The sequence below is a fragment of the Gobius niger genome (assembly GCF_951799975.1).
Source record: "Gobius niger genome assembly, chromosome: 11".
NCBI lineage: Eukaryota > Metazoa > Chordata > Actinopteri > Gobiiformes > Gobiidae > Gobius > Gobius niger.
This window is the reverse complement of record NC_136862.1, coordinates 7,765,926-7,784,599: the sequence shown is the minus strand read 5'-3', so window position 1 is coordinate 7,784,599 and position 18,674 is coordinate 7,765,926. Positions and strand designations below refer to the sequence as shown.

General features: G+C 41.5%; 1 protein-coding gene across 1 annotated transcript in view; it reads right to left on the bottom strand.

Moving 5' to 3' along the window:
• LOC306969864 (kin of IRRE-like protein 3) overlaps nt 1-18,674 on the bottom strand; it is a 455,290-nt gene that overhangs the window by 72,418 nt on the left and 364,198 nt on the right. Inside the window, exon 6 of the mRNA XM_079565619.1 lies at nt 3,145-3,250. Within this exon, the coding sequence (XP_079421745.1) occupies nt 3,145-3,250 (106 nt within the window). The remainder of the gene's footprint in view (nt 1-3,144; nt 3,251-18,674) is intronic.

Below are 18,674 nucleotides of genomic sequence, written 5' to 3'. Positions count from 1 at the left end.
CAACATCAGTAAACAGTGTTTAGACCTGAGGTGTGTAATTACGTACAGCAGCGGCGCAGTCACAATCAACAAACTTCTGTGCCAACTAAGAAACAAAAAATGACACAGAGTCACGTCAAAATATGTTATTGCTATTGTGAAGGAACTCGACTTTGTTCAGGGTTTGTAGATTTGTTTTATAGTTTTAGTTTTATAGCCTTTAGCCTTTAGAGCCTTGTCCGCAGGCTAATTATTAGCATCATATGGCCGTAGTTCTGCTTGGCTCCCGAACGGCTGTGAAATCGGTTTATGAACTCATCCAAGGATTACAAATGTGTTAAGAAAGTGATGCGAAAAAATGTGTATTTGACCTTTCAGTGATCCAGTGGCTGTATGAGTGGTTAGCATAGCACCTTTGCAATTGTTTTTCGAGTTTCTGGTAGATTTTCACAGCTGATTGAACCATCTCCATGGTTACGTATAGATCCGATTCAGAAAAACCTGAAATAAAATCGATCCTGAAGCATCATGGAGCCACCGGGATGGAAAGCGCTAAGCTAACCACTCATACAGCCGCTGGGCTTTTATTTATTTATTTTTTAAATAAAAAGTTACATAGTGCACCTTTAAAGGATCTGTATCATTCTCTTTTAGCCATAAAGTATAGGCATTTATATGATATGTAGTACCTCTACCACTATGAAGCACTATTCTTTGTGATAAATATACGTATTTTCTGGGGGTATTTTTCCAACCCGGAAGACAAAACGCTTGGATTCAGTTAACTCCGCCCCTCTCTCCGCTCATACAACTTTACCGTAGAAGAAATACAAATACCACAGCAAAAGTTACTTCGCGATGCAGTTATAAGGAGTTGACATATGCAACACAGCTTCATAAATGCCTAACACACACGCTAACACGCGTTTGGATTGACTTACAACTCTGGTCCGTCGGGTGTTTACACTGTGGTTATAAAAGTTAGTACATTTTGATTCTGGCCAAGATTCACCAAGCATCCATCAAACGACAGTCACAGACAAATACTATTTTGGCTGATAGTCGCCTCTAGTGGCCTCTTCTTTAGGAAGGTTGAATAAAATCCTACCAAACGTCGACATTATCGTTAGGTAAGAAAAAAGAACAGGTGTCCATAGTAGGTTAGAAAGAGCTCCTTCTTCACAGCTTTCGGAGCAAACATGACATCTGTTTAGACCACTGCTAGCAATTTAAACTAAACTAGCATCCCTTGACTTGCTTCAAAAAATTGGGTAGAGGGCCTCTAAAATCCATTGTAATTCTAAAAACATTCTACTGAAGGCAGATAGGCCGAATACCAACCATACTGTATATAGTTTGTTCCAGATCTATCTTATCACAACTAGATTAAAAATGCAAGGCAAATGAACATACTAGTCAGTCAACTACAATTTAAACAACATTCTGCAGCCAGAGTCGTCACAAAAAACAAGAAAAGACACAACATCCCACCTCTGTCTAGATGGTTGGACTGGCTTCCGTTGCCTCAAGGAAAAATAGTCAAAATTCCAGGTATCTGTGTGACTTCCTTATCCAGTATGAGCCCTGTAAACCATGAAAGGTGCCAGCTCTGGTCTGCTGGTAGTCCCAGAGTGCGGACTAAATATGGTGAAGCCTCAGTTATTTATATGCTTCCCAACTGCGTCACCTATTACTAAAAAATATCCCCCTTGCGGCCTCATTTGGTACTTGGAAAGTCAAAATGAAAGGACTTTTTGTCGCCTGAAACGTTTGGCAATCTTTTCTCATCGTGAATCCGAGCCCTTCGAGTTGCACTTGAGCATGAAAAGTGCTGTGTAAAGTTGAGTGAGTTATCAACACTTAGCCAGAATAGACAACAATTGTTCAAGTCATTGTTCCTGTGAAATTGAAATTCAGTCAGCTCCTCTCATCTTGCTCTCGCTCTGCGCTGATGAGTTGTGAAGCGCAGTGACAGCGTCGTGTTTGCCCTGCCCGACCCGCCGTTAGACGCCGAGCACCCGACACGCAGGCAGCTGGTGGGACAGCGGTGTGTGAGAGAGAGAGAGTGTAAAAAAAAAGGTGGGGCAGGTGTCCGCTTGGTGAGACCCAGGTGCCAGCTGCGGAGCTTCGTTAACGCCCGAGGTTACAGTTCTTTTCAGAGAGTGTGAAAGCGGTGGAGAGGGCGAAATGAAAGCTAGTTCTAATCGGGACTGTAATATGCAAAACAGACTTTTTCAGATTTTTTTCTTTTCATACCAAGGTTTTCCATCATTAAAAACAGACTTGTAGTTTCATTTGTGCATGTTTGAGTGATCTTGCACTTTCAGTCTGTCTCCCTCTTCAACTATCAGAACACATGGCCCCATCTTGGTGTGCTTTACATTTGAAGTTCCTCCATTTCCTTAAAGAATACACCTTCACCAGATTTAAAGGAACAGGCCACAGTTTTTACATACTGAGATATGTTCTTACCTGAGCTTAGACGAGTTGATACGTACCTGTCTGGTCTTTGTGTGTGCCCTCAGTCACGCAAAATGACTAAAGATGTTGTTAGCATTTGGCCTCTCCCAGTGTATTCCTATAGCTCCAAACGGGGTGAGGTTGGAAGCTACCACGCTCTTCCATGGGCACGGACAAAGACCAGACAGGTACAACTCATCTAAACTGATGAAACCTGTTCCTTTAAGTGATATTGTGACTAATTGTGCATTATATTGTGCAGCTCTACCAATTAGCAATTCAGTTCAAAGCCTTTTTTTGTGGTTACATTTTAGAATAATGTCTCTAGAAATATCTCAGCCAAGGAGGACATGAATGAAACTAAATCCACATGGGACAAAGTTAAAACAAAGGCTGCTGAGTTGTTGATGTTTCAGAGTAGGTTTGAAGGCTGTAATGATCAGAAAAGGTCTGATGAATCATACTATAAAAGTACGGAGGAGCGTGCGAGGGCTTTCAGAGCAGAAGAGGGAGTCGGACTAAATAAGAATGATTACTCATTCATGCAAAAAGAAAACAAAATACAACTTCAGGGGTGTTCTTTGATGAAGGAAAACATAATAGGCTTTTAAGCATAATGCAGGCTCTTAAACAACCATGAAAAAGCTACTTCCTCTCAAAGTACAGCTGGCATTCCAGCTTTTATAGATCCCACGGGAAACGTACCTGTAGTAGATGACCGGGGGGTTGGCCTTAGCTCCACAGTGGAATCGGACCAGGTTTCCCTCTAGAACTGGCTGCGGGTCCACTGTCAGATTCACAATGGGCAAGTCTGGGAAGAGACAGAGGTAAAAAGGTCAGAAATCATAACCATATTGGCCTAAAGCATATTGGAAAAAAGGCTGCACACTGTGAATGAATTGTGAATCATAAATACGCAAGTGATAGGTGTTATCTAAACATTTTCCTCATGTTGCAGTGGTGACGGCCAGTATTACAGACACTTCCTCTACTTTTCTGGGAGTATCCCAAACAACTCGACTGTTGGGTTGGCGCCTTCTTCACCGCAACAGTCCAATGCAGCATCCACATTTTATGGAATAGGTTCGGAAGCAGGACCACGCCTCAACAAACCCTTTCTTACCAGCCAAACCATGTCTTCACCAAACCCATCCATCCATCCATCCATCCATCCATCCATCCATCCATCCATCCATCCATTTTCTTCCACTTTTCCGTTGCCGGGTCTTGGAGCTACCCAAATCACATTGCACTAGCCCCCTATGACTCCTCCTGCAGGTGGTGGGTCCACAGAAGGATGACCTCAGGGTTCAAACCGGGCCTGTTGGTCTCTCATAAGGGGCTTCTGATCCGCTCTTAGTCTGACCTGTCACCTAGGACCTGTTTGCCATGGGAGACTCTACCAGGGGCACGAAGCCCCTAACAACATAGTTCCTAAGATCATCCAGGAGCTCAAACCCCTCCACCACGTTAAGGTGGCGCTTCCAGGAGGGGAGGGGGGGGTCGTCACCAAACCATGCCTCTGATTGCCCGGATGCCCCAGCCAAGCTCATTCAACACTGAACTCTCGACCCCACCTTCCTTCCCTTCATGTCTTAACCTCAGCGCTGATTCTTCTTCTCCGAGCAGGTGGTTCCTGAAGAGCTGGGTCCCTGAGACAGAGCCCCCACACACTACTACAGCGGTCGTCAACTATTCACTGTTAATATATTCTTTAATAATCTGCTTTTGTGGCGTTGTCCTTGCTAGTGAATTGTGAACAATGTCCTTGGACACTTGAGGGGCAATTCATTGTTTTCTGGTTGAGAGCAATGTCCTCAAATGCAGAGGTACCCGCTTGGATGAAGCCAACAGGACAATCTCCCAGGGTTTCCCCGAAGGCCAGGTACTCTATTCTGCCTGTAGGCCAAGACAAAACTGACGGACCTGGCCCCAAAGCGAAAGGCATCGGGACGTGATCCTTTCTCTAGCGCCCAAAACAGCTCCTGTGAGCAACGCCAGATTAACGGAGGGTCCAACAGCGCTCAAGGAATTGGGATCTAGAGTCCAAGCTGTTCGTAGAGGTGAACCTGCTCAAAGGCCTGCCAGCGAGGTGAAGTACAGGTAATGTCCCGACAAACAGATGGTGTTTGTTCGAGGGACCGGCCTTTGACACCAGAGAAACCAGAGACACCCTAAAGAAAACAACAGTTATGCCACTACGAAGCGACCTTTATAATTTCCGACAAACATAGACCATTTCGTCATAGGAGCAACCAAAAGGAAACAATTCAGAAATTATCAGAGCTAATGCTAAAAGTTTCCACGCTGCCATAACGACCAGGAGTGTTTTAGCTTGTTTGACAGATAAGTCTGGAGCGGGTCCACAGCTCAAGATGAACCCAGGAGAAAACGGATGTTGCTACGTGGGATGTGTGGAAACGCTAACACCGAAGAGCTGGCACTTCATCTCAGATCGACATACAAGCAGTGAAACAAATGCTTGGAGGAGGTTGAAGACAGAAAGTACTGGAGTTTGGTCGCGGCTTGCTGTATACTGGGAAAACATGTCAGTTAAATATAGTTATTTTGCCCTTTCATGCTATACTGTCATGTCTAAAATGTGAAAAGTCTGAGAATATTTTTTAAAGTTTGGCATGACTAAATGTGTCTGGCGTTTCACTTGTTCGTCCTCGGTTGTATAAGAAGAGTTCTTTGTACGAACTTACTTTCACTAATTGCCTTCTAACAACTGGCAAAAAAAAAGGGTCTGAAAACTTCTCTGCATTTATGGTTGTAGTCATGAGCAAAGGAGTAATTAGGTTTTAAATTATAGAGCATTTTGTCTTGGATTTTCTCTGCTCTTTAAGCTGACAAAGAAACCAAAGAAACGATAGCCACATTACATTGCCTTTCGAGTATCAGCAGGGAGTTTTATCCTTTGTATTGGTTCTATTCTTTGAAAATGATAGGTTTAATATACGTTATTTCAGCTGGGTTAGGACTATTTACTTGGCATCACAGTGGTTATGTTCTCAAATAAGACACATTCTTAGGCCATCTTTATTTCACTCCTCACATCTTTGCTTCTTGGAAACTGTTTAGCGGTGCCCATTTACAACACAGTGACTATCCAAGGACACTGCTGCGTAGCCTCCTTTGTACTTGTTCCTTTCGTTTTTTTTCGTTTTTTCTTTTTTTTTTTTAACAAATAACGCACACCTTTGAGATGTTAATTCTGCCTTCTAAGTGCCAACAGCTCTTGTATCAATTAGTGCTCTGCTTTTGTTCCTTTCAAGGCCGCCTCTTGACTGACGCAGAAATTTCATCAGACTTAAGCTGACGGCGAGCAGTTCAGGTTTGAAGTGTATTTTAGTGTATATGAGACAGGTACTCGATTTGAGTATGAGTTGTGTACACTTTTGCCATTTTTCGATATAATAGTATGTCCATATAGACTAAGAAAATCATGCAAATCTACTACTTTCTGTTCCCTCTTCCTAAAGATATCTTGAGTAGTATTGTTGCTTCATTCATACAATTTTGAGTAATCATATTCACTTACTTCTTCTTCTTGTACTGCTGCTCTAATCTGTAATTCCTTGTGTATTTTGTTGTGTCAGAGATGAACATTTTTAAAGAAGATAATCTATCACTGAAGTTCCTCAGAATTATAAAGTTATATCTGCATTGTGAGAAGGTCATTGTGAGATATGTAGGTTTAAGGTTGTGCGCATAAAAACCTAAAACATGCACCAAAATCTAAAAAATATAGTATAAGGAATGAGCTCGGGAACAAAACAAATATGCAAATAACTCAATTCCGATAAAACAATTTGACAAAAAAGTTAACAAATGATCAGTTTTGTAGGTCTTAGCTTTCAAATGAGGCGTTACTCTGGACTATAGGCTGTAAACTCCAATCGAGAAGCGTATGGGTTTTGGGTAAAGCTGAACAGGAGAAGATGCACTCGGTTAAGGTGGGGGATTTCAGGTTAAGTCACAATAATTTCAACAATAATTTGTTGAAATGTGTACTTTGTCTTGTGTTTTTCCTATAGCCATTAGCGTTAGTCATAAAACATAACAAATTATGAACCACGGAAATCACAGAAATGCCTTTAGCAATCTGAGCCTGTTCCTACAAATGCCCACATTTTGTTATTTTCGGATCCAAGAACGAAATTAAATTTAGTGTTTTATCCCCATACAAATGAACAGGTAAAAACAGGCGCAATATTAACGTATGGGGAGGTATGTTTTGTCCTTGTCATGGCATTTCCGAAATTCCTATGGTGCCTTTATCATTAACATAAAACATGATGTTAAGTGACCACTGGATGTGTATCCAACCCCACAAAAACTTAACTGAATTTGAGTTAGCATTTAGCTCAGAGGACACTTTTATAAACTATTTTGTATCTAAAGTAAAATCTCACTCATGCTACATTGTACATGATTTCTGACCATGGACTTTTGACCTCACCTAAATGTGGGTTGATATAAGGAATGGGCTTGGGAACAAAAAATATAACAACTCAACTACGATAAGGGCACAATCTCAATTATGTATGATATATTTTAACTAAATTGTCATCAGAACCCATTCTTTTCCACAGCCTACAAACACCCACCATTTTGCTGCCTCATAACAGGGAATAGGCCGTTGATCTACGGCCCAGGGAGTGTGCGCGCATATAATATTGTCAACACATCACTGCTGGCAGAGTCCATAACCAGACTGACAGGTGTAGCTCTGCATTTTCACACTCTCCTGTTCCGCGCCTCTCAAAGCGCACAAGGGCTTTTGAGGTACGGCGTAGATACTGCGCAGCCACTTCAGGCCACGGTACATTTCAGCGGAAGAAAGAGGCCAATCTCAGCCACTACCCCCTGGAGACCGCACTTGACTCCATTATGTTAAATCGGGAGGCCCGCTAACTTCCTCAATGATATGCTTTTTTGAGAACCACTCGGGGCGAAGTGACAATTTGTTACTGCGGCTTGGCCTCGTTAGTTTGAAAAAAAGGTTTATTTAGGGGACATGGCAAAGGGGGGGGGGGGGGCGGGGTTTAGGCTAAAGTGGTCGGAAATCAAGTCGGAGAATATGTTGTTGAAAGCTCAAACACCATTATAACAAGAAGGAGAAGGTTTTCCTGTAACAATAAAGTTAAGCTAAACTATATTTGTTCTCATTTTACTTTGGAGAAAAGGTAGCACAAAGTTTGATAGTATTTAAATTTTTACCTCTATTGTCTTCGCTCTCTCTCTGTTTTAATTAGTAAAGTTGATAAAGCAAGTAACACAAAGTTTATTTTCGGAGCAAAACGTGTCAAAAAATACACTAAATATTCATCTGGAATCACTTACTCTTCTTGTTTTCCCGTCTTGTTTTCTTTGCTCTGCGTGGCCGGGTTCATTAGTGGTTCAAAAACATTTATAAGTGCTGAATAAAGATTGACAGTACATAAGATTGAGTTTGCTCCTGTACGCTTTGTCATGGTAACACCGCGCCGCTGAGCAAGTGCGAATTGAGTTTGGATGTAAATAGGGTAATGACTCAAATTGAGACAGGGCCATGAACTTATTGAGCCACTGATTCCCTCTTAGAGTAATGTAAAGAATCTTTGCAGTATTTTTTTTTTTTACCTCTTAACTCCCACCGGACCCAAAGCAACAAAAAAGTGACAAAAACATGACTAGAAAGTGATGAAAAAGTAACAAAAACACAACAAAAGTTATGATCAGTACTGTAGGTCTTAGCTTTCAAATGAGATGCTACTCTGGCCTACAGGCTGTAAACTCAAGTCGAGAAGCTTTTAGATTTGGGTAAAGCCGATCTGGGGAAAATGCACTCGGTTAAGCTGGGGGATAAGAGATCAAACAGTCACAGTAATTTGTTGAAATATGTACTAAAATACAAACTTTGTCTTGTGTTTTTCCTATAGCCGTTAGCGTTAGCCATAAAACAACACAAATCATGAAATGTGTGAGTGTCTTATCTCCATACAAATGAACAGGGAAAACAGGCGCAACATTAGCGTATGGGGAGGTATGTTTTGTCCTTTTGATGGCATTTACGAACTTTCTGTGGTGTCTTTGTCATTAACATACGATGAAGTTTAGTGACCACTGGATGTGCATCCAACCCCACAATAAGCCGGAAACTTAACTGAATTTGAGTTAGCATTTAGCTCAGAGGACACTTTTACACACTGTTTTGTATTTGATTCTAAATAATCTCTTTGACCTCACCCAAATGTGGTCGATGGGTTGACAACAGCTGAAAACAACATCTGGATCGTTCATGACTTGCAATGTTGACGGCTAGTGCCAACGGCTACAGGAAAACTACATTTAGCTAACATAGCTCCTGGACTAGCCTGCTTGCTAAATGTCCGCATACGTTAGGATCAAACGTGTTATGAACGATCCAGTTGTTTTCAGCTGTTGTGAACCCATCGACCACACTTAGGTGAAGTCAAAGCCTAGTTAGAAATCATTAATGAATGTACAGATATTTTTATTTTCAATACAAATGCCTTATAAAACATCCTCTGGGCTAAATACTAAAGCATATTTTTGTGGTTTTGACCACTAAACATCATCTTACAACATGTAAATGATAAAAAAACACAAATATTATACAAATTCCATAAAACTAACCAAACGTACTTGAGTGTTGGGCCTGGCTTTACCATTCATTTGAAGGCTAGACAAATGATACGCATTTGTCGTAACACGCTCAGACAGCTAAAGGCATTCCTATGATTTCTTTGCTAGTGCCTGTTTATTTCAAGATTGACACCAAAGTGAAAGAATCAATAGCAGCACTAAAAAAACTATCACTATTTCTCTCTAAAATGGTAAGGATCTAGATTAATTGGCGCTAATGCAACTCTTTGCTCTGCTCCCTCAAAGGCAATTACACAGAGTTTACAAGAAATTAGTCAACACAGAGAGGGAAAAACAATGGTTGCGATGGCGTCAACACTGGCCTTGGGCTCAATAAAGAGCGAATCAAAAGTGGAAAAGCAGCCTTTGCACATCACTAAAGCTCTCTCTCCTCTCTCACTCTTTGTCTTCTCTCTCTCTGCAGTCTGAGGTGAATGTAGCCGGTGTTGCCCCGTGGCCAAACTTTGCCCAAACTTTACTGCCTATCAATCATAATGTGGAGAAAGATTCAGCCCAGAGATAGACAGCAGTGAGCACAAAAGCCAGGCTTAAAGCGCAGGGCTGTCAGACCTGTCAGACTGTAGACATACCCTCAAATGATCATTAATGGACTGGTCTTTCTTGGCGTGATTGACCTCAAATATTCAAGATTATTAAACTTTTCCACCATTATAAATGAACTGCTATTGCTATTCCTCACCTTATGCCTGAAATGCTCATGAATGTTTGAGTTAACATAAAAAGATACAGAGACAGTAATGAAACAATGAGTGTGATGGGTTATTGCAGCGCCGTGAGTGAAAACACGTTGGTTATTCAGATATCTATTGATTCATTATTTGTTGTAAGCATATAGTTCTCTCTGAATTTTGGAGGATGTGACAGTAAAGCTCATTGTGCTAAATAAGGAAGAGAAATCCCATCGGCAGGAGGCCTCGGGGAAGACCTCGGACGAGCTATGTCTCTTAGCTGGGCCTGGGAACGCCTCGGGATCCCTCCAGAAGAGCTGGAGGAGGTGTTCGTGGAGAGGGAAGTCTGCCTCTCTGCCCCCGTAACCCCATCTGGATAAAGCGGAAGAAAATGGATGGATAGACCTTCATTTTTTTCATCCTTGTATCTTCGAAGGACTTGTAATTACTTTGTCATACTTGTTATCCACTGTAAAATGCCATTGCCAGACATGAATGAAAATAAAATTAAAATGAATGAATCTCCTGCAACATAACCACTATATTACCCTGCAGAATGTACGTTTTTGAGTCTAAAAGTGAGTCGCAGAAAAGGTTCAATCGTCGACTGAACTGGGTTTTGGTAAAGTTGAGGACGTTTTGCTTCTAGTCGCAGAAGCTTCTTCTTTGCTCTTTGCTCTTTAGGTCATAAAAGACATTATTACCCAAACTGAGGCAAACTAAAAAGACCCAGGCTGGTCCCAGGAGGAGGGAACCAGACTGACAAAAATGCCTGTTCAAGTTGTTTACAGTTTCACTCAACTAGCAAGTCTTTGTTGAGTCAGTGGGCATAGACGACCCATAAGCCTTAACAAAAGAGGATTGTTCACCTGATAAGCTGTTATTGAGTGGGGGCAAGGCATGCCTGAGTCCACCCCCTCTATTGATGCTGGGTTTATGTTGTTTTACAAGGATGGCTTCCTTTACCCCCCTTTTGTACCATCTTTAACTTCAAAAGTGTGATTAGCCAGCTCCGTCCTGGGCTGCCCCCTGGACTCTGTGGAGGAGGTGAGGGACAGGAAGGTTTTAGCCAAGCTCACCTTCATCATGGACAACAACTCCCATCCACTACATGGGACTGTAGAGGAGCTGAGGAGCTCTTTCAGTGGCAGACTGATGCACCCACAGTGAGGCCTGCAAAATCAGCTCAGCCAGTGCCTCAGAATAACGTTACGCAGCCTGCAATGTCAGCATAGCGTCTGTGGATCCATCTCCATACCTTGAGCGAGTGTTTCCCAGCCTTTCATATCTCACGTACCCCTTTAACCGTTCGAGTAGTTTTCACCTCAAGGATCCTGTCAACATTTTTTTTTTCCAAAGTGGTCAATTAAACTAATTTTTCCAAGTATTTAATGGTGTTCGAAATGAAGCTAAAATACTCTCAAATTCAGACTTTGTACTGAGAAAATGATAGAAATACTATGTTCAGTTTTATCTTACCTATAATAATTCCAAGTACTCTCATACCCCTGGGTGGGAAACACTGCCTTGAGCCACGATCTCTGTCAGGATTACTGAGCTGGAGGGTTTAGCATTTGGAGCATGTTTTAGATTCATTGGGGAACCACTGCTACTGGGCCAAAAAAACAAAAAAATGCAAAAAATGTGCTAATCAGCCACATGCCTCCAACTTCCACCTCCAACTTCTGGCAAATAATCATCACCTCAACTTTTCTGCGCAGATAAATATTAGGCCCGTATGTTGAACGGGAGTGGATTCAGTATCACAGGTGCACGTACAGCTGGCGCGCGATTAGCCTCGTGCAGCACTACATTGAAATGCATGTCGTATACTGCTGCTAAAGGCCCAAAAGGTGCGGGTGAGCGGAGGGCCTCGCAGCTGCTCCGGACCCAAAAGATTTACTGTGTGGTGGAGAATTCATTAAACAGCCGGGTGCGTCCCAGGGTTACGGCTATGTGGGCACAGGTAGCAACAGGGAGGAATGAAAGACTTGACGCTATGTTAAATAAATGATGGGCTAAGCAGGATTTACTATCGGAGGAACTTTGGATTTGCATAAAATATTGCACGCTTACGTAATCTATGTTGTTGTACAGCGGCTCAGATGTGTGCTATTCCCCGTTCTTCGATTTCAAAGTCAGATTTTTGCACGTTTTGGCTCACATTCAAAGGCTACTTCGCGCTCATCTGTTCTGCTGGTTTTGGCTCAAACTCACTCAAAAAGCCTTGGACCCACCCCAGCTCAGGTTAGTGGGGAGGTTAATAAGTGAAATTGACTTGGGGTAAACAAAATCAAGCTGGACTTTGCGCCTTTCTCTTTTGTTCGCCACATGCTGATAAATCCCCCCCCCCGCTCGTCTCACTTACGAATGCACTCCTCGTGTGTTCATTTGCAAGACGCTAAAGTGCCCCAGACTTAATCAACATGTCATGGGAAAGCATCTACACAGCACCCAGAGATGATCTGCGTGCGGTATTTCTAATAGGCTTACCGGTGAATAGGCTGTTGGTTTACAATTCTTGGCCAGCACTGGTTGCTCAAGGTGGAATCTGCAATTTGCAAGTACAGTAAATCCAAGGGTTCACTTACTTTTTTTTCTCCCTGTCCTGTGAACGTTTACATGTTATGGCTAATAAAAATACAACAATGTGTAATTGTTTGGGTGGTTTTAATTTAAGCAGACACTGTTAACTCACTCTTTAATTTTAAAGATCAGACCACATTTTATGACCAATTTAGGCAGAAATGTAAGACATTCCAAAGGGGTCACATACTTTTTCCTGCCACTGTACATGAATGAAATAAACATTTTTTGTTGTTGTATTAATTGATTACTTTTCATTTTCATTATTAACCACCATGCTAAACTAAACCCTAACCTGTAACCTTAAGCAGATCACTAATGCTTAGTATACCTAATTAATACTTAAGGAGCACCCCTTCATTTGAAGCGATATCGTGTATTGTTGTTTTGAATACTTTATTGCTATGGTTTTCATATTTCATGCATTTTTCATATTCATATCACTCAGGCTGGGTCAGTCTGGTATTGGATATCGGTATTAATAAAAGTAAAAGTATTGAAAGAAGGTACCGAAAATAAATACATTAAAAATTAAAAAAGGAAAGGAAGTGACTTGGCGCTCAGATATATTATTTTTTCCCCAATTTTTATTTATTTGTTTCCCGATTTATTATATATTAATTTAGAAAGAAAAAAATAATAAAGAATATTTTTTTCTCATGCTTTAATATAGCTTTTTTCTCCTTTCCCCCCATTTTTTCCCTATTGTTTTACACAATTTCTCCATAATTTTTCCTAAATTTTCCCCAATTTTTTCCAAAATTATTCCCAATTTTCCACACATTTCTTGAAATTGGAGATTAACCCAATATTTTAAATTTGCATATCTTCCATATTTTACTATAGGTATCGAAAACCAGCCCTATTCATCACTCCGGACTAGTGCCATCGCAAATTTGCTATACTACAATTTAAAATGTGATGCTGTTAGAGAATAAAATTAAATTGTGTTTTTATCATACTGGTTCATTCTGTACAGTCGTACCATCTGTGGCGGATAGTCATAACTGATGCTCTCAGACACTGACTGTTTTGGCTTGCATCAATATGACGCACAACAGGGGGTGTGAGGGGTGAGTTCATATCTCATGCTCGCCCTGATGGTAAATAAACTTCTCCTGTATAAGATATCCAGACTCATGCCTATTTTTCATCTTCCTTCTCGGGCACTATTGTTTCTTCTCTAACAAATACAAAGAAAACGCTCAATAGCACAAGTAAGAACTTTTGTCTCCATTACCATTATATATCGAAATGCTGCTAAGTACTTTTTTCACCATTTAGTTGCACTGCTGATGAAAAAGATATTTGCAAAACTATTTATGAAATGTCTCTTCAAAAATGTTGCGATACAAGTTTTCGTAGCAGTTACTTTCCGGGTAGTGTGCTTCAAGATTTCTCATCCGGATCTTTTTTCATCATCATACTTTTCTTAAAGATATGCAGCGATTGGCTTCAGTTCAACATTTAAATTTCCCATGTTGCACCTCTGCTGCTGAATTAATGGAGGTTGCTGGATGGTCAATACGTAATGACTTGGAGAAATGGCGTGACTAAACCCATAACTTCAGCTCTATTGCATTTCCAATGGCTGTGTGGAGTCATAGATTAACAATTAAGGCAACTTTGGAATAACTTTAGAATTCAGGCTCGACTGATTCTGAAACTTAATTTGCCCATAGCTGCCGGGGCCTGCTATAACCGCGTATGAGTAAGTGAATGGGACACGTCTCCGAGAGCTCGGAAAAAGTTTCTAGGGCAGAGTTAGAAGTTGCTTTCTACAAATTATCGAACTTCATTAAGCTGTTGTTTATTGACTGGTTTGCTGATCTGTCCGGTGAGATCATTAAAAGACTAATGTGCAACAGTGTGTTTTTGTTTGGATTGGTTTAAGAACAAGCATGGAGAGGGAAAAAAGTAGAGTATATTTAGCTTATTATGATAAATTGTGTATTTAATTAGTGTTTAGAGGTCAGCATTAATCAACAAACACTCGGTAAATACAGGTTGCTTTATAGCTTCACTGGTGGAGAGCCACAGTTTTTATGAGAACATTTACCACACTACCGCTGAACATCCAGGGGGAGGACACTGAGGAGGTGGACAGTTTCAAGTACCTGGATGTTCACCTCAACAATAAACTGGACTGGTCCCACAACACCAACAAGAAGGGCCAAAGTCACCTCCACCCTCTGAGAAGCCTGAGGTCCTTCGGAGTGAGAAGGCCTCTGATCAGGACTCAATATGACTCTGTGGTGGCCTCTGCTCTTCACTACGCTGCCGTGTGCTGGGCCCCGGGCAGCACACAGCGGGACAAGAACAGACTGAACAGGTCAGGAGGGCCAGCTCCGTCCTGGGCTGCCCCCTGGACCCTGTGGAGGAGGTGAGGGACAGGAGGGTATTAGCCAAGCACACCTCCATCATGGACAACACCTCCCACCCACTGCAGCACTGGAGCTGAGCAGCTCTCTCAGTGGCAGACTGAGACACCCTCAGTGCAAGAAGGAGCACTTATCTGTGTCATTTTATCAACCACTTGTACTGTGATGTAAACCTGCACTGCTAATACTTACTTCAACGCTTTTGGCTGTAGTCTGTTTACTTAATTATTTACTGTTTATACTTTTGTCCCCACAAAGTCCTTGGTAGTCATTGTACATAAGATACCACAATTTTACAATTTAATTGTTTTTTGTCTATTTTTCTCACATTTTCTGCCTATTTGCACACCATGAGTGTTTCCAAGAGCTGAATGTAACAAGTACATTTCTCCATTGTGAGATAAATAAAGGCTATCTTATCTTATCTCATCTCATCTCATCTCATCTCATCTCATCTCATCTCATCTCATCTCATCTCATCTCATCTCATCTCATCTCATCTCATCTCATCTCATCTCATCTCATCTCATCTCATCTCATCTTATCCTATCTTATCCTATCTTATCCTATCTTATCCTATCTTATCTATCTTGATATTTGAGTGAATGTAACTGAGATTCTTCATCTAATTACAGCATTTTTCATTCATTGACCCAGAAGTCAGAAGCGTTTTCCCGCTGCATAAACCTTTTGTTATTCTTGGTGCTTTTTCCTGACCTGGGATGAGCCTGCTTTTGAAGGATCTTTTTCAACTCCTACCCTGTAGGTGGTATTTTCTAGTCAGACCAGGAACTCTTTGGAGAAGTGGTAGCGTAGCAAGATACGCATGTAGAGCAAGTACAAGTGAATCACAGCGTTTTTATCTTTTATATACTGTATCTATTCAAAAAAACACAATCCAGCCGCACCTTTGTTTTTCTGTAAACTCTCAAAGCCTGCTCATTGCAAGCTTAGATTGCACACATTAGACATTATATTTATAGCACTTCCCCAGGTGCATTATTCATTCACAATATACTTGTACTTGTAAAATCAGCAAAAAGCTGGTTCGCCCTCCCAAAAAACTTCTCATTGTCGTCTCACTGGAAATGTGAACAATCAGGAAGTGTGGGAGAGCTAGAAATGAAATGGTGCCACTTTAAACCATACTGAAGATACGAGAGAATGTCCTCTGTAGTGCAAGGACACAGTTTAAATGGGTCAGCATGGGGATTGAAGTTGGTCTAATTCTGACTTGTTGGTTTCTGAATGTGTAAGCTTAACAAAGTGTACATAACAAAGTACAAAATGTATCTTTCTATAAAAGCCAACTAAACTGGGAGGGGCGGGGTGCAGATGATGTGCGCGATGTTTTCAAGCCTCATTTATCAGAACGCAGCCCCGTCCGGACTCACTGCAGACGTCAAATGCAAAAGTTAAAGCGCTGAATGTGCTGGATATTATTAGACGTGGAGTCCAGAAAAAAGTCTGCATTATGTTCAACCCCCCTGTCTTCTGTTTTTGCACACATTGTGTTCAGAAGTATTCCTAATTTGGTACGCCTCACCACCCATTTTCTACAGCTTGGAAATTCAAGCTGTGAAAGTTGGAGGTAGCTGAGCATTAATCTTTCGCTGCTGCTCCTACTCATTTCTAGCTCTCATATTCCCTCCCACACATTCTGATTCTTCCTTAGATTCATTATATGCATGTTTGCAACCACTTGTTACAACAGATTTACTCATTGAAAGGTTTTCACTGCTTAAACTCAAATTTATTTTGTTAAAAGTAAGTTTGAAAGTTTAATTGCAGCCCATTGTAGTTACGATTACGTATTTGAGTAAAACATTCATTATGTGTCACTCAACAACTGCATGCCTGTCCCTGGAAAACTTTAGCTAAATGCCTGTAAATAACTATATTCTGGTGACTCTCCCAAATAATGTCCTAATGTATGTGTTTAAAGCTGGAAAACATATATTACACACTGTAGTTAAAAATAAACATTGCACACTTTTTTGAAGAGAAATTCATTCAAGTCATTCTCCAAGCAATTCAAAGTAATCATTAACCCCTCAACGCCCACTTTAATTGAAAATATATAAGCGTCTAAACCAATGGAATAATATGTGTTTGTAGTTTGAAGGTAGATAATGTAATAAGACATAACTCTAACCCAAACCTTCAGCCCTAACCTTCAGGGTCTTGTTTCCTATTACATTAAGTACCTACAAAGTACTAATACAAGTTATTCCATTATGTATCTAACCCATAGGTACAAGTTATTACAGTTTGTAACAAAGCTCATTAAATGGTCTCAACTTATATAGCGCTTTTCCACCTACATTAGGCACTCAAAGCGCTTTACAGCAAGGATCCACTCACCCATTCATACTCTCATTCATACACCAATGTACGCAGACACTGGGGGCAATGTGGGTGAAGTGTCTTGCCCAAGGACACAACGACAGTGTACACTTTCAGGAGGTGGGAATCGAACCCCTGATCTTCCGATCATGAGACGACCTGCTCTACCATCTGCGCCACCGTCGCCCCATTACATTGGACTAAATTTAGCTTGGTACAATGTATCGAGGTAGTTGGTAGAGCACACTTTATCAAATCATGCGTTGTTTCTAATTCTGCATATCGCTACCATTCGATTCAAGTTTGTAATTCTCAAAATATCCAGTTTGGACTAGCATAGGTTGAGGTTGGACTAGTTTGGACTGGTTTATGCTGGTTTAGAGCAGGTTTGGGCGAGTTCTGACCTAGTGTGTACCGGTTTAGAGCAGTTTTGGACTGGTTTGGACCGGTTTAGAGCAGTTCTAGACTGATTTAGACCTGGTTTGGACCAATTTAGACCAGGCTTGGACTGGTTTGGACCAGGTTTGGACTGGTTTATGCTGGTTTAGAGCAGGTTTGGGCTGGTTCTGACCTAGTTTGAACCAGTTTAGAGCAGTTTTGGATTGGTTTGGACCGGTTTAGACCAGGCTTGGACTGGTTTAGACCAGGTTTAGACCGGTTTATGCTGACAGGTTTAGAGCTGTATTTTACCGGTTTAGAGGAGGTTTAGAGGAGGTTTCGATTGGTTTCGACCAGGTTTAGATCAGGTCTGGTGGGACTGGTTTGCGCTGGTTTTGATCAGGTTTAGACTGGTTTAAGGCAGGTAACTCAGAGGTCGATATAAAAAGGGTGTAGGGAGTAACATTAAAGGGTTAAATGAGCTTTGCAGGTCTTTCAAATGAGGCGTTACACTGCCCTATAGTCTGTGAGCTGCAGTTGAGAAGCTGCTTTTAGATTTGGGTAAAGCCCAACTGAAGAAAATGCACTTGATTAAGGCGCGGGTTAAGAGGTTAAAGGCAAAGAGTGGGGGTAAAAGGCTTTCAGTTTCAAATGCCCAGCTAAAGGGGGCCGTCTCACATCTTCAAGAACACAGCCCCACCGTGTTTAGTCCTGACTCTGGGAGCTGACATGGTTCTTCTGCACATGCTCCTCATTTTGCACATGAGCAAACGCTTGGTAAATGTGTTTAAATAAACCGACTTATTAACGTGGAGTTTCGGGGGGGGGGGGGGGATCTTTCTCCCAGCGCTGAATGCAATTAACTCGTCTCGTCTCCAGCCTCACAACAAAGAACGCAGTGGAAAAATAGGTCTGTGTCACCGGCCCCTGGGAACCCTCTGCTGTAGAGAGGCTACACGTGCATTAGCATTTTCTCACTTGGCGCCCACAGGGACCTTTACGGACTCACTGCATCTGCATTTGGCTATTAATTATGATGGGGAAAAAATGCATTATTTAGACCACACTCTTGCTTTTTTTGTGCAATTACTTTCTATCTCCTTTGCTGTTCTGCTACCCAGGGACAGAGGCTCCAGGAGAACACCTAGGCTAAATAACAAACGTCTTTAATTACGGGACCTGGTTCGCCAAACAGGTTGGG